The sequence below is a fragment of the Patiria miniata genome, unplaced genomic scaffold (genome assembly GCF_015706575.1).
Source record: "Patiria miniata isolate m_02_andy unplaced genomic scaffold, ASM1570657v1 HiC_scaffold_4, whole genome shotgun sequence".
NCBI classification, from domain to species: domain Eukaryota; kingdom Metazoa; phylum Echinodermata; class Asteroidea; order Valvatida; family Asterinidae; genus Patiria; species Patiria miniata.
This window is the reverse complement of record NW_024037071.1, coordinates 2,698,649-2,713,349: the sequence shown is the minus strand read 5'-3', so window position 1 is coordinate 2,713,349 and position 14,701 is coordinate 2,698,649. Positions and strand designations below refer to the sequence as shown.

General features: G+C 40.4%; 2 protein-coding genes across 2 annotated transcripts in view; one reads left to right on the top strand and one right to left on the bottom strand.

Annotated features, from left to right (window-relative positions):
• The window catches only part of LOC119740050 (prominin-1-like), a 31,961-nt gene extending 30,343 nt beyond the window's left edge, over nucleotides 1–1,618 (top strand). The window contains exons 23-24 of the mRNA XM_038215251.1: nucleotides 36–125; nucleotides 822–1,618. Of these exons, the coding sequence (XP_038071179.1) occupies nucleotides 36–125; nucleotides 822–968 (237 nt within the window). The 3' untranslated portion in view covers nucleotides 969–1,618. The remainder of the gene's footprint in view (nucleotides 1–35; nucleotides 126–821) is intronic.
• Nucleotides 1,619–1,620: 2 nt separating this feature from the next.
• Nucleotides 1,621–14,678, bottom strand: LOC119739648 (probable ATP-dependent RNA helicase DDX41). The gene is made up of 15 exons (XM_038214657.1): nucleotides 14,545–14,678; nucleotides 13,971–14,048; nucleotides 12,921–13,092; nucleotides 11,707–11,842; nucleotides 10,850–10,967; nucleotides 10,233–10,324; nucleotides 9,804–9,957; nucleotides 9,227–9,363; nucleotides 8,145–8,307; nucleotides 7,599–7,802; nucleotides 6,856–6,952; nucleotides 6,300–6,449; nucleotides 5,568–5,639; nucleotides 4,675–4,782; nucleotides 1,621–2,677 (listed from the first exon to the last, which is right to left on the bottom strand). Exons 1-15 carry the CDS (start codon nucleotides 14,599–14,601, stop codon nucleotides 2,541–2,543), a joined length of 1,875 nt encoding a protein of 624 aa, XP_038070585.1. The 5' UTR covers nucleotides 14,602–14,678; the 3' UTR covers nucleotides 1,621–2,540.
• Between the last annotated feature and the right edge of the window lie 23 nt (nucleotides 14,679–14,701).

Sequence of the window (14,701 nt, the reverse complement as noted above, 5' to 3'; positions counted from 1 at the left end):
CCTTGATCTAATGTTTTCAATGTCGGTTCAATCAGATTGAGAACGAGGTTGGTCGCTGTGGAGTTGTTGCTGGCGCATACGAAGCCATCGTTGCTGAAGTCTGCGTGCATTTTCTGACAGGATTTGTAAGTACATGTACATGACCTTTACAAAAGACCATTATCATGTTGCCGCCATCTTGATTTTTTCCCATTCAAAGGAAAAATAGTCTGGTTCCTTTTTGCACAAAAACCCATTATCATTCAGTACAGTTATTGGATACGGGGAACGTGACTGAAATGGTGGCAGCATGATAAAGGGCTGGCCTAGGCCCTATTCCTGGACACTTTTGTGCCGGGTGCCCCTTCGGATAAATTGTTTTGTTGGTATAAACAGATAAGGTAAGCACTAAAAAAAAGTTGCAAATATTTCATTTTGGAATTGTGACTTGACAGGCCTCACGCAAACTGGAATTCCACGCACGTTATTTAGTAGAGTAGAAGTAATATAATTAACTAAAAAAATAATAAATGGATACTCACTAAAAACAATACTTGAAATGGGGAGCATGTTCCGCATCCTGACGCCACTTTATTTTCTCATACATTATCTCAATCAAGGTCAGTCATGGTGAGAAACATTTCCAATGTTGTTAGCAAATGCTTTGAAAATACATTCGACTCTCCATAGACTTTGTACACAACCAAAGAGGCGGCGTCTGGATACTACTTTCCCTTGAAAATAAGTATTATCTGGTGGCACGTAGCTTAATTTATACAGTGGTAAATAATTTCACTTACCTTGTAGTAGAATAATCGCCGCAAAATCTTCAATTCTTTCAGAACGCCCTCTGGCTATCCACCGGCATCATTTCCCTCTGCTGTCTCCCGATCATCGTTCTCACCGTGCGTCTGTCCAAGTATGTTCGACGAGCTAAGCCAACAGAGGGCAGCAGATACAGCGACATGCCGCCGACTGCAGACGCTTGAACTTTGGCGGGAAATTATTCTGGACTCGTTGGGACATTTTATTTTGTTTAAAAGGCATTCATGAATTTTTTTTTTTTAAATATAGGATCATCCAAACGTTTTTATGAAATAACTGCCACCATAATTATTTTGCCACAATTATGTTAAACTCTAAATTATTCAAACAACAAAGTACAGACAAAAGTGTTTTTTTTTTTAATTCTCTTAAATATTTCATTACTACAGAAGTCTAATTTGCAATCTTCCGATTGAAAATGTATTGATCAATTTAATGCTAAAATTTAAAGAAGTCTGAATGTTGGATTAACCAAAAATCATGCATATTTAAATTTAACTGAGAATTTAAGTCATTTATGGCAAAAAAGCAGCAGCAGCACAGCAAATTATGATCTGATCTTCCACAAAATACGCCTTATTTCATTCAATAAATCGAATTTGTCAACTCTCTTGGTTATTGAATATAAAACTTTGAACAGAACAGAACACTGTCAAATAGTAGTAGGCCTATGACAAAATATAGTGATTACTTTGAGCAGCAAAACCATTCAAAACGAAGAGTAAATAATGGACGGTATGGAAATTAGGAGGGGGACCACAACATTTCTTGCAACTTCTTATGCAATAAAATAACACATATTACTCGACATTCACATCAGTTTCCAAGAATTTATTTACAAGACAAAAATATTCACAAGATTTAGCATTGAGCCTAAAGACAGTTCCTTGTTGATACTTCATGTATATTATGTACACAAGATTCTATCTTTGTTAGTTTTACACGTGTACACAAAATGTACTTTTTGGGGCAGACAATGTGGTGTGTCATTTACTTCTGACGTGATTTATTGCTGAATCAATGGTTTGAAATTTTAAAAGAAATGATAATCAGCATAACCAGAATCTCACAAAGGTTAATTTGTCATTTTTAAGTAACGAATAATAATTGAAATATGCCAGATGGGACTTCATCATGATATGTCATCATTTCCATGGTAACCTTGATGATCAGTTTTAAAGTTTGCCATTGTCTGCCATCCCTATCTAGGCCTGAAAAGCAGACTTCTACAAATCTGCAGATTTGTTGGCCAGGTAAGACAGGTTTCAAAGTTGGCCACGTTGCTATCATCCCTAACCAGACCTGCAGTGCAGACTTCTACAGCTCTGCATCATCGTTGGCCAAGTAATTTTCATAATGGCCCAGTAATCTTCACAAATATTCCAACTTCAGCATGGTCTACCGTTTTTATTTCTTCAGGCCTGTTGAAGCTATGGTGCCATTGTATACCAGCATGCAGAAATACTTTGCAAGATTCAAATTTCAAGTTAGTTTCAAAGTTTTACCACAACCTGCTCTCCCATATCTTGGCCTAGGATGCAGACTTCTACCAATGTGCAGCATTGTTCCCACGTAATCTTTACAATTACAACTTTGCCACAGTGTAACTGTCCTATCCATTACAGTGAGTTGCTGCTTCTAGTCAGCGGCACCATTAACCACTTAAACTTGACAATGACAGGTCTCCAAGTTTGCCATGATCCGACATTCTTTAGCTGGGCCTGAGGTGTGGACTTCTACCAGTCTGCAGCGTTAGTGGCCAGGTAGTCCTTGCGGCCGATGGTGCTGGCCTGCTTCGTCTGCATGGCTTCCAGTTTGGGACACTCCGTGATGCGATGGCCCAACCCACCACAGAAGGAGCAACCACGCTCATCTGAAAAACCCAAAATGAAATCAAAATTAAATAAAATAGGACACACAAAGGTGAAACTGAACAATATTGAGGGCTGTTACAATTAGGACACATAATGTGTATTTTACTCGTTTGGTTGGTTGGTTTTGAGAAGGGCCGATTTATATTTCCCACAACAGTTTGTTAAACTCTTAGCGGAGGTTCAGCAGAAAATAGGGCTGATATTGTGACGACCTTGCAAGCTACGTCCTGCTTAATAAGCAGACTCTGAGAGGTAACTATTATTTCTTCTAAGTCCAGATATTATCGGCTATTAAATAATGATAATAATAACGTATTTATTTATATTGCGCAAATTCCACATGAATAATAATGGTCAAATGCGCATCACAAACTATACTCCAAGCATGCTCAGAGAGGGCCCATTAAGCAGCTGATCCAGAAACACTGGGGCAAGCCCCGGCTCTTTCACAACAAGTGTCCTGGGTGTTTGATGTACATTACACAATGCACAGGACCTACAGTTTTATGATAGGAGCCCAATCATGTCCCAGACAAGCCACCAACCAGGACAATACATGGAATGGTCTCCCATCCAACTACTGACCACAGTCAATGGGGCTTAAAGCTCTAGTCCATCATTTGCAGCCATCCGAAAAGTAACTGGCATAATTATTGTTGAAAAACAAACTTGGTTGAAAGATAGTAAGGGAACTAAACTCCCTGTGAAATTATTCTTTCTGGGAAGCTGTCATTTTGAAGTAATCAACGAAAGAAGGCATTTCCAACGGTGATTCTTAAGAAGCACCGTAGGAAAATTTAAATTAGTAGTTCGTTTTGTTATTCAGCGCAGCGCGCACAAGTATTGGAACGACGCACGCGCGCGCGCGGTTGTTGTAATTCGTCGGATCAGTGCGCGACGTCGCGTATAGCTGCAATTCAAAACAATTCAAAACATGATTCAGTAACTTTTGATTTGAAATTGAGATCTTAGAATGCTGTTTTTCTCGGAATGTACAGCTGAAGCTTAGCTGAAGCTTAGCTGAAACTTCATCAGGTTAGTTGCTCAGCATCCTTCATTAGATTTTGAACTCTTTTGTTGCTTCAAACGAACAAAATGCACAAATTACAAATGATGGACTGTAGCTTTAACTTGGTAGTTATACCACTAGCTCTTCCATTGAGCTAACGGTCTGGGACAGAGAACATTCAGCTGAGAACCACGTTCATCACAAATTGTGGCTGGTAAGTTGCTTGTCTGCTACCCAGCAAGACTTTCATGAACTCAGCGATGGTGCATGCTTAGCCCGACAATGAAATCAGTGCCTGCTATATCACAACTTTTTCAAAATGCTGCAGGTTCGGCAGCTCGTTCTTGATATGGAATCCATGCATGAACAGTATATGGTGCAATAGTCCGAGTATCATCCGTTGTTCAACAGAGCCTGCACGTTAGCTCCACACCCAACATCCGGTATATGTGTGTGGTGCAAATGTATGTGACCCCGTGTGCCAGCTGATCGGAGTCCACTTCAGAAATTGTGACGTCACTTCGTACAGAAATTACAACTAAGCTGTTGATTGGTCAATATGCTGCCATGTTTTTGTTAATACAACAGGTTACCGAAGACCCGATAGAAGGCGCCCACTCAATGGTCAGAATCTGGAGGTCAAGACGCAGTCTTGTTTGGCGTACTTAATTGCCGAATCTTCACAGATATCATAGGCCCTTGCTTTGCAAGTGGCTATTCAATAGACTAGCAAACACTATGCATAGGGCATAAAGTACATGCCACTAATTTTTGTGTAATTTTGCACAATGAAACGCATATGGTGGGAATATTCTCTTTGTCCAACTATTGAGGGAGTACTTGCGTTATGTAAGTATTAATGTCCAAAACAACCACCAACATGGAACATTTTGGTCATTGCTTCCATGGAAACGTGACTTTTGTACGGAAAGCAAGCAAAACGAAATGTATTGATTTTTAAAATCTGGAACAACTTGGATCACCCACCTCCCATATTCAGCACCTCCTCATTCCCTCCTATGGCTATCAGGACCGGCGGTACCCTCTGCTTGGCCTCAATCAGCAGGTGCTTCAGATCCAACAAAACAGACTCCTCTGCATTGGCAAACAAACCAAAATCACAAAAAGGGTTTCAGATGCAAATACTTTCTGCACAAGTTAGTCCCAATCATTCCTTGTTGTCTCTCACTATAAAAAAAAACTTGGTGTATGGAAAGAGGTGACTGTGTAACCTAAGGAGACAATGAATGTGTTGATCACCTCTTATATGGTGTACGAGGCTTCCTCACTTTGCTGGTATTGCAATCAACTCATGAACACTCCCACGCATTAACACATAAAAACTGTGGCAGCCTAATTTGTGTGAGTAACTCGTGACCACACAGCCCTTGTGCTTTATAGTACAGTGGCAGACGTTTTGTGACATACGCATACATTTTCCAGCCGTAAATATAAGTCTCCTTCTTGGACGTTGTGCCCAGCTTTTGTCAGATGATTTAATCAATACATGTGCGCATATTAATGTACGACACCAATACACACGTTGTTTCAGGCACATCCGCAGCATACAATGCACTGGTTTAACGTGTGTGACAGGATTCATGACTAGCACCCAAACAGCTCGATTTTTGAGAGTCAAAATATTGATCCCCCCCCCCCCCCCAAATTCGTTCTCGCAAGAGTAACAGAAAACGGCCAATTTTTAAAAGATGGTTGTGGGGACGTTAATATTCTACTTTTAAATGTTCTTTCCAACTAATATCGTTTCGTTTAAAACGCGTTTTGTAGCCCAATTGGGTGCTTTCAAGGACAGAGTGTCCCTTTAACTCTTGTTCAGAAGAGTCTCATTATCTTTTGGCAATGATTTTGACGGCACTTACCGCATGACTTATTGATGAATGTTGTGGCTATTCCTGTCCTCCCACATCTGCCCGTCCTACCTATCCTATGGACTGGGGAAAAAGACAGAATATAAAATCCACTATAAGTCATTAAAACATTTTGGGCTGATGGAAAAAAACAATTGTATAGCTGTACTTTCTCAAAGCAGTTGAGGGCACTTGACCCTTGTGGGGAACCTGTACCATGTGGAAACACCAATCCAAAATTGAAAAAAACTTGTCCCAAATGAGAACACTTGTCCCAAGTGAGAACACTTGTCCCAAGTGAGAAAACGTGTCCCAAATAAGAACACATGTCCCAAATGAGAAAATGTGTCCCAAATGAGAACACTTGTCCCAAATGAAAAAAAACGTGTCCCAAATGAGAATAATTGTCCCAAATGAGAAAACGTGTCCCAAATGAGAACACTTGTCCCAAGTGACAACACTTTTGACCTTATGCCATTTTGTATACGCAGCAATGACTGCATTTTTATAGCCGTGGTTGGGAACTAACTTTTGCCAACAAATATTGAAGAAGAGAATTTTATTGAGGTTTTGGAAGGGTTTGTAAGCTGTCTGTTAACTTTTTTTTCGCAGTTGATGAGATTAAATGCCTGTTGTTTTTGTTTGCTTGTTTATTTATTTCTGCCCGTACTGTGCCAACCAATGGTTGATGTAGCAAAAGAACGATCTGTACTTCAAAGTACAGTGCAGCTGGGGCATATTTACCATAGTTTTCTATGTCTTCAGGCATGTCATAGTTGATAACATGCTGGATATCCGGGAAGTCGAGTCCCTTGGAGGCTACATCAGTGGCCACTAAGACATCTTTCTCCTTCTGCCGAAACTGCTCCACGGAGCGAGTTCTTTCCTCCTGGTCTGAATTGGAGTGTAAAAAAATACAAAAATTTGAATGATTGCATTTCTTTCACAGAGTGGCATTCAGAAAAGGATCAGACATTTAACTGGGAAGTTACCCAAAAATGAGCAAATCCAAGCTCTACAAGAATTCTACAGTGTTTTTCTATTTTAAACAATTTCAAATGAAAATACAACTGATCTGATAAAAAAAAATGCATTTAATGTTTTAAAATGTTGATATAAGGTACAACTAGGTTTTTGTCTGGATCCTTTAATGAAGGATTTGATTTAAGATGCTGGCAATATTTGAAATACTTAACATGATGATAATATTATGTTCAAAATTTAAAAGGAATATTGAAGTGAATGCTTTTAATTACGACATATGAGAAAACCAATATGAAGCGATGCAGATCATGTGTACCTTTCCCTCCGTGGATAGCCACGGCTTCAACACCTTTCAATAAAAGATACTCGTGAATATCGTCCACATCCGCTTTCTTCTCAGCGAAGATCAACACCTGGGATGACAGATAACAAGATAATGAGCAATTTGAAACGTTATGTATAAAAACATATTAAAGATAAATTTTAGTCACGGATTTTGACAACAATTGGATGTACTTGTCAGCAAAGGCTTTATGCGTGAAATTTGGTGCACTACAGTGCAATGTGCTTAAGATCGGTTACATGAAACTTACATTAGCTGTGCAACATTTAAATACTGTTAATAGTTTTGGCAAGGACAGTTTTTATGACAGTTATTTTGCACAGTCATCGACTTCAAACTCCTCTAGCCATTAAATTTCATGGGAATTGGGCAGCAACTTTCAAAATGCACTCTCACAGGTAAAACAGCATTTCATCACCTTTAAACAAAAAAAAGAAGCTTGTGTGTTCCTAGCATAAACCTTTAACATTTTGGGCAACGACAAGCAATCACAATTACTCAGTAAAATCGTACACTTCTCAAATTGAGTGCATAAGTTTTATCATTAGCTTTTGTGCAAGTCACAGACTTGCAAACGGCATTAATTTTTGTAAAATGCGTCAAATTTATTGCGCTACTTATTTGGTGTAAGTGGAGTCACACCATTGCGTAGACGGTTGTTAAACTCAGCAGAAATACAGACAATGGAGAAAATCTCCAGTCATAATGAGCCTCACCGGAGGAGGAGTCTTCTGTAGGCACTCCAGCAGGTAGACCATCTTGGCCTCTTGCTTGACGTACTCCACCTCCTGGATGACGTCCAGCGACGCTGCCCCGGCCCGGCCCACGTTGACCGTGATGGGCATGACCAGAGCGCTCTTGGCAAAGTTCTGGATCTTCTTGGGCATGGTGGCGCTGAAGAGGAGCGTCTGTCTCTGGCCCTGCAGGGGAAAAGAGGGTGTAAGTTAACCTAAAAAACCTGCCATATTTTATGAAGATACAGCACATCCGGGCAGCATGTATAGGATCCACAACGTGCGCAACGTCCTATTTTCTGCATCGATTTTGTGCCCTGACTGGGCCCATCCAATAAATGGCTATTTTGAAAATATTTTGAATTGATGACTACTTATAAAATTAAAATTGTTCACCTCAACTTGTGGTCAAACCAATCACGCCGATAACAATTGGGTAAATTCAATTCGATGAATCAACTTCTTACAACTTATGTTATTAGGATTTTTGTATACATGTAACTGATAAGTTAAAGATTTCAAACCAACCTTGAAGTAAGTGAGAATGGTTCTGATGTCCTCCTCAAACCCAAGGTCAATCATTCGGTCAGCCTCGTCCAAGCAGAGGTAGCGACAGACAGACAGATTGAAGCTCTTTCTGTTCAGCATGTGGATCAGCCGTCCCGGCGTGGCCACCATGATGTGCACGCCCCTGCAATCCAAAAGTTGGTTCAAAATTTGTAGAAATTAGAGTTGGGGAGGTCGGAGCTTGGCGGAAAGGTATATTATTCCTCACCCCTTAAGAAAAATCTAGTACAGTGGAACGCCGCTATGATGAACATCGCGGGATCCACAGAAATTTTTCATAATAGCGGTCCTTCAGTATAGCGATTTTAAGCTGCTGGTGCTCCGGTACTCAATTTTCAATAAATAGCGCCCTTAAGAAATTCACCCCGCACGCCCTGGTAGTTATCTTAAGATGACTTTGAACATGTGCCGACTATTGAATTATGTAATTACACAGTTTTTGAGCTTACTGCCTACAGCAATGGGTGGCTTTCCCCTTCCATTTCTTGCGGACATGCTAGCCAATTGTCCCTTTTCTGTTGACATTTTTCAACAAAAATGTTTGGCATTTTGTACACAAAAATCTGGAGCCAAGGACGATGTGCAGTATAGCTAACATTCGGTATAGCGGTATTCGGTATAGCGCATTCCTCTGTACATGTATATGAAACAGACTCTCTCCCAGCAAGTGTCTATAATGGTCCAGTTCCTAGTGAAAGACGCTAGGGAGTTAGGGTTAAGCTAAGATGAGGCAAGCATAGTAAATCTTGTCCCAGGGCAAAATTTAACCCATCATTTGCATTACTCGGTACTCCCTTACGATAGCAGTACCCGGTTCACAAGCACAAAGTGACAGTCAATCAGTCACTCAGCCAGTCAGTGAGACACCGAGTACTATGACAATTGGCTGGCACTCTGGTACCAGCAAAACAGGGTACCTGCCAAATATCATATATCATCAGAGAGTTGGTGCCCAACAGATTTCTGCTTAGCATATAAATTTGAATGGTTATGGTTATAGTTCCTGATTAGAAGGTCTACAACACCGGTTTCCCAGTACTCACTGCTGTAGCAGTTTCATCTGGTCTTTGGACGGTATCCCGCCGATGCACAGCATGCTCCGTAGTGACGGCAGTCCCTCGGTTTCTATGCACTTGGCGAAATACTGGAAACCATCGTGGGTCTGTTTGGCCAACTCACGCTGTCAAAGAAGGAACAAAGAAATACTTAAATTTGGTTCCCGTCTGCGGAAGAATTCTCGGAGCTACAACACTGGAACTGTGCAAAGCACCTAGAATGGTGGCTCAACAAAAGCAGCTTACTAACCAAAATGTCATACATGGACTACATTTTTGTAACTGCTTCACAGCTGATTTTTGACCAGCACAACAAATCTGCCGAAAAATACTTCCTGCTGCAAAAAGTTTGGTCTTGACCGGTTTGTGTCGGAGGCTGTGTTAACACACACTGGCTGTTTTGATACACAGGCTGACGGGTTAAACTGTCAAGCGTGTCTCGACTCGCCTCCGGGTGACGTCTAAACACGCTAATCCCTCGTGTCTTTTGTACACACTATATCAATAAATCAACTCAACCATACTCTTCCCTTTATAATACACAAAAGTCTTATGTTTCCCTTACCGATGGGCACACTATGAGTCCGTACGGCCCCTCGTTCCTGATAAAAGGCATCTTCTTCTCCTGCTCCAAGCAGAACATGATGAGCGGCAGTGTGAAGACTAACGTCTTGCCAGATCCGGTGAAGGCAATGCCGATCATGTCCCGGCCGGACAGGCTGCAAAAAGGCAAAAAATGAACAAGATTACAAGAGGATGCACAGTGCAGTTTTGAAGAAGGAAAAAAGCATTAACCTCATCATTTCAGAATCTGTACTTATCTAACGCTATCTTGGTTCTACATTTTTTCAGTGCTTTTGAACTGATCTCAATGAAAGAATACCAGAACTGCTGAATCTAATTGTGACAAAGTTTATGCAAAAAAGGGTTGTACTCGACAATATAGTAAGTTTGTTTTTGGTCTTTATCTAAAAAAAACTTTTTTTACACTTACACAACAGGAATGCCCTGTATTTGAATTGGAGTGGGATGCATAATCCCTTTCTTCTTCAGGCCGTAGATGATGGACTTGGGAAATTTCATCTCCTACAACAAATAAAAAAACAAAATAACCAAAAATGCAATTATATTCACTTTTTCTTACATTTAAAAAAATTCTGTTTCCACTTTAATTTTCAACTCTATATTATATTCTGTCAGTATCTAAAAGAGATTTTCACAGGAAAGAGTTTAAAATTGATCAGACAACAGATGCGGGACCGTTTTTAAAAACAATATCAAGTTTTTTCCTCAGGTTTAAACACAGTTTTTTGAAATGGACTTGATTTGAGTTTGACAGGTAGTCCGAGTCAACAGGTAGTCCGAGTCGGCCACTAGCCGAGTCCGAGCCAAGCTGAGTCCAAAATGCCATGAGTCTGAGCTGAGTCACGAGTCCACAAAAATGGATTCCGAGTCCGGACTTGAATCGGAATCCAGTTTGAGTCCTCCATCGCTGTTAACAAGTCACATTATGTTAAAAGCCACTAAATCCTTACAAACTGCTTTCTAAAAACACTTGCTTTCATTTTCAGCAAACAGAAAACTGGTGTTGGACGGCTGATAAAAATTCACCTTGAAGTGTTTTACTGGAGGTGTTGCATTGTCGCCTTCAACGATGATGTGAAGTTTCTTGCGGACTCGCTCGTGGCGGCCCTCGCCCATGCTCAAGATGCACCTTGGAACAGTCCATCTGGGAACAAAAGGTTCACTCACAAAGTCAGGTGAAGGGCTTTCACCAGAACGAAGTTAAATTTATTTGTGAGCAAACAGAACTCTTCTATTGCTCAACATGCCAGCGTTTCAGCAAGTGAACAACTGCATACATGTAAAACGTGTATCCTGAGGCAATCTTGTCAGTGTTTTTAATAAAAAATCTAATAATTTAACCCTAAACAGTTAGTAAAATTAAACAAAAATTGATAGAGTGTTGCTTTCTGAATTTAATGAATTATTTCTTCCTGTCCTTTCATCTTTGCCGTAGCCCAATAATCTGTGACTCCCCAGCCAGGCTACTTAAGGAATAGTTTGACTAGCCCGCCGCTGGTTTGACTAGCATTTGGCTAGCGGGCTTCCGCTAAAGTCAAACCCCGCTTTCCATTGACAAGTTATGGCTGTTTATATTTCGCATTTATCCACACGCCAAAAAAGTAAAATACTGAGAAAAAGTCCTTTAAAGTTTCGAGTTTTGAATTCGTGAAAATGAAAGACCCCAATTGGTTTTTCCTTAAAAACATTTTATTCAACGATTTTTATAGTATTTCTTCAAAATATGTGTAGTAGACATGTCAAAGATTACAAATATCAATAAATCTGAAAAGAGAAAAAAATCACCCCCATTTTTTTTGGCATTTTTTTGCCAGAACGCTTCATAATTGGCCTCCCCCAACTCTCAAGGAGGTACTAGAGCACGGAGTCCAATGACTACATACCCAGTCCTGAGTGCCTCTGTGTACGTGATGCCTTTAGCCAACTCCTTGACTGTCATCAGGGCTCTCTGCTCCTGGATGCTCTGTAAGATCTTCTGTTCCTCCTCCATTTGCTTGTCCAGCTGGTTCACTTTGCTGCCTGCGCACAGACCATACCGGAAAGATTGGCAGTTAGGTCGGTGATCTGAACATCAGATCTGAACTTCATTTTTAACTATGGGCTCTGTGCGCCAACGAAAGAGGGCGCCCTTTTACCTAGCAACGATGTCCCATGGGTGGGACATTTAGCTGGTTGACACGCACCGTTCCTTGTGTGTGACGCATGACACCAGGGGATTTATACTATGTACACGCAGTGGTAAGGCCGCGCGTCGCGGCAAAATTGCAGTCAGGCAAGATGGCGTTGGTCGGTCACCCCCAAATGTACTCTCTTTGCCGGTGAGGGGGTACTTGTGAACGGAGCGGATAACCCTCCCAGATCATTCAAAATCGACTGGATGTTTTGAAGGATTTTGGAGGACTGACGAAGAACTCAATGCCCTCAAAAGTTTAAAGATAATATAACATTTCAAACATCAACCAACAAAACTAGCAAATTATTTTGATATACCTTACTTGAAACTTCACTCTACTTGAATAATAGTCTCACGCATCCTGTGAAATCATTGCACCCGGTGCGCTCTCGTTTTCAAGAAAAGTGGAATTTTTGTATCAATTTCCAATGACTAACTATTTTTTTCGAATACTGCCCGCAATTTACCAAGCTTAGTTAGTCCACATTTAGTTTGCAGTCAGTTACACATCTGTGAGCGCCAGTGCAAACTACATGCAGCTTGTCTGGTTCCCTGACCTGACAATTCCTGAAGTTTATAAACTGCTCTGTTTTGTCTGAAGCAGGGTCAGGGAACCAGACTACAAGAAAATAATTTTGGGTTTTTTTCCAGCATCTGTGAACAGGTTAGTGTAACAAAATTTATTGTTGAATTTGACTATCACAGAGCCTACAAGAAATATGATCTGACTGTGGGTGACTAGCCTGTGTAAAAGGCATGGCAGAGGAACAGAATTGATTTTTTTTACTGTCTGTGACTGATCAAACAAAAGGAGGGTTTGTCCCCTAGTGTACATTCAACTGAAGTTAGTGAAACAATGGTTAACCATAGTTTGTGGTCCTATTTCCTCTGACTTGATCATCACTGCCGGATGAAAACACTTACTCTCAGCCTTCTTCTTGAGTTCAGCATGTTGGTCCAGCAAGCTGACGTTAGCCCTAGGAATGGGGTCATCTGTCATCCCTCCATCTTCCCTGCCACTGTCTCGCTGCTCCTGCTCTCCCTCGGTGACTCCCTTGGCGATCCGCCGGTTCAAGAGTTTGTGGGCTTTGTCCAGCTGTACAAAAAAAGCAGAGTTATAACCGAGTCATTCACAAGCCAGCTAACACAGCCGTACATTACCGTTATGTTCGAGGACAAGACACTTTGTTCCCATGTTTATTGAAAACTCTCCCAATACACAATCGTACATACGAGGACTGTTCATAACGAAAGATCTCTGTTCAAGAAAAAACAATGGATTAGTTGGTCTCTCTTTGTCTTGCTGTCCTAGGACTGTAATGAAAAGTATACAGTAACAGGGAAATGGACCCAAAAAATGCACATTTAGCAAAGATTTTGAACAGATTGACAAATAACTTCAGAGTGAATGACTTGAGATTGACTTGTGATAACTTGTGTCAAGTTGATTTATGCAAACTCTGATAACCCCCCCCCCCCCCCCAATTAATTAACACAAAGGTTTACAGTCTTGCTACTCTTAGGAAATCGGCCCAACACCCACATAAATTGTAATTCAACAAAAACTCCTATTCGTCATTATCACATTAAGTCTTCTCTGTCCGAAACTTCTCATAAAATCCAGATACAATGTCGGTCATTTTCTTTTGTATTTTGTTTACATGTAGTTTGAACAAATCCTGAACTTGAATTGGCTAAAACACAAAGATCTGTCTTTGTCAACGACAAATATGAATACATGTATAATAATTATGAAAAATCACATTAACAACGATTTTGATATGAAGATTAAGACAGCCCATGGGCTTTATGTCAAAGATTTAACAACAAAGATCTTTTATCTTTATATACTTGTACAATGTACACACATATAGTGCACAAAAGTGACAAAACATCATACAAGTACAATGTAATAATGATTTTCAGATCACAATGATCACAACTGATTTTTAACAAATTTCTTCTTTCACACACCTGTTGTTTCCGTCTCTCCTTCAATGGTACATACGGCACATAATCATCCTCGGAATCACTGTCACTATGTCTATGACGCTGAAAACAGACAAAGATAATCCATTAAAGTGAAATTCTCGTGAGTACAATTATGAATGAAGTGACGACGACACTGTTGGAACCAGACTTTTTTGTCACAATAAACATTTTAAGTAACAGTCATAACATTAACAGTCTATGCGCATGTTCAGTGCCTATCTGGCAAAGCGGGTGTGCAAAATTATGATTAAATTGGAAATGTTTCTCAGCCCCAGATTTATGCCTTATCATTTGTTTGCAATGAATGACCTTCATTGAGATGATATATGAAGAAAAAAGTGGCGTCAGGTTGCAATATTATTTCCCCTTGGGATGACCTCCGTATTATTTCCATGTCCAAAAAAGAGACCTTGGTCGGCCGTCGGTACAGTGGCAGTTGGCAGTGGAACGTGTTAAGCCTGTTCAGTGTTAATGTTATGAATGCGTTGTCACTAGTCCGGAATCTGGGCATGCATACTAAGCGCAACCATGGTTATTAGATCGTCACATATCTTACCTTTGACGATTTCGAATGGCTAGAAGAATGTTCACGTTTCTTAGAAGTGGAGCTCATCTTTCCTAGAATTGTATCGTGATCTTTAATTCATTAAAAGCGACCAACAAATGTAACGTAACGTTTAGGAACTACGTTTTACTAAGTAAGTTTTACGATT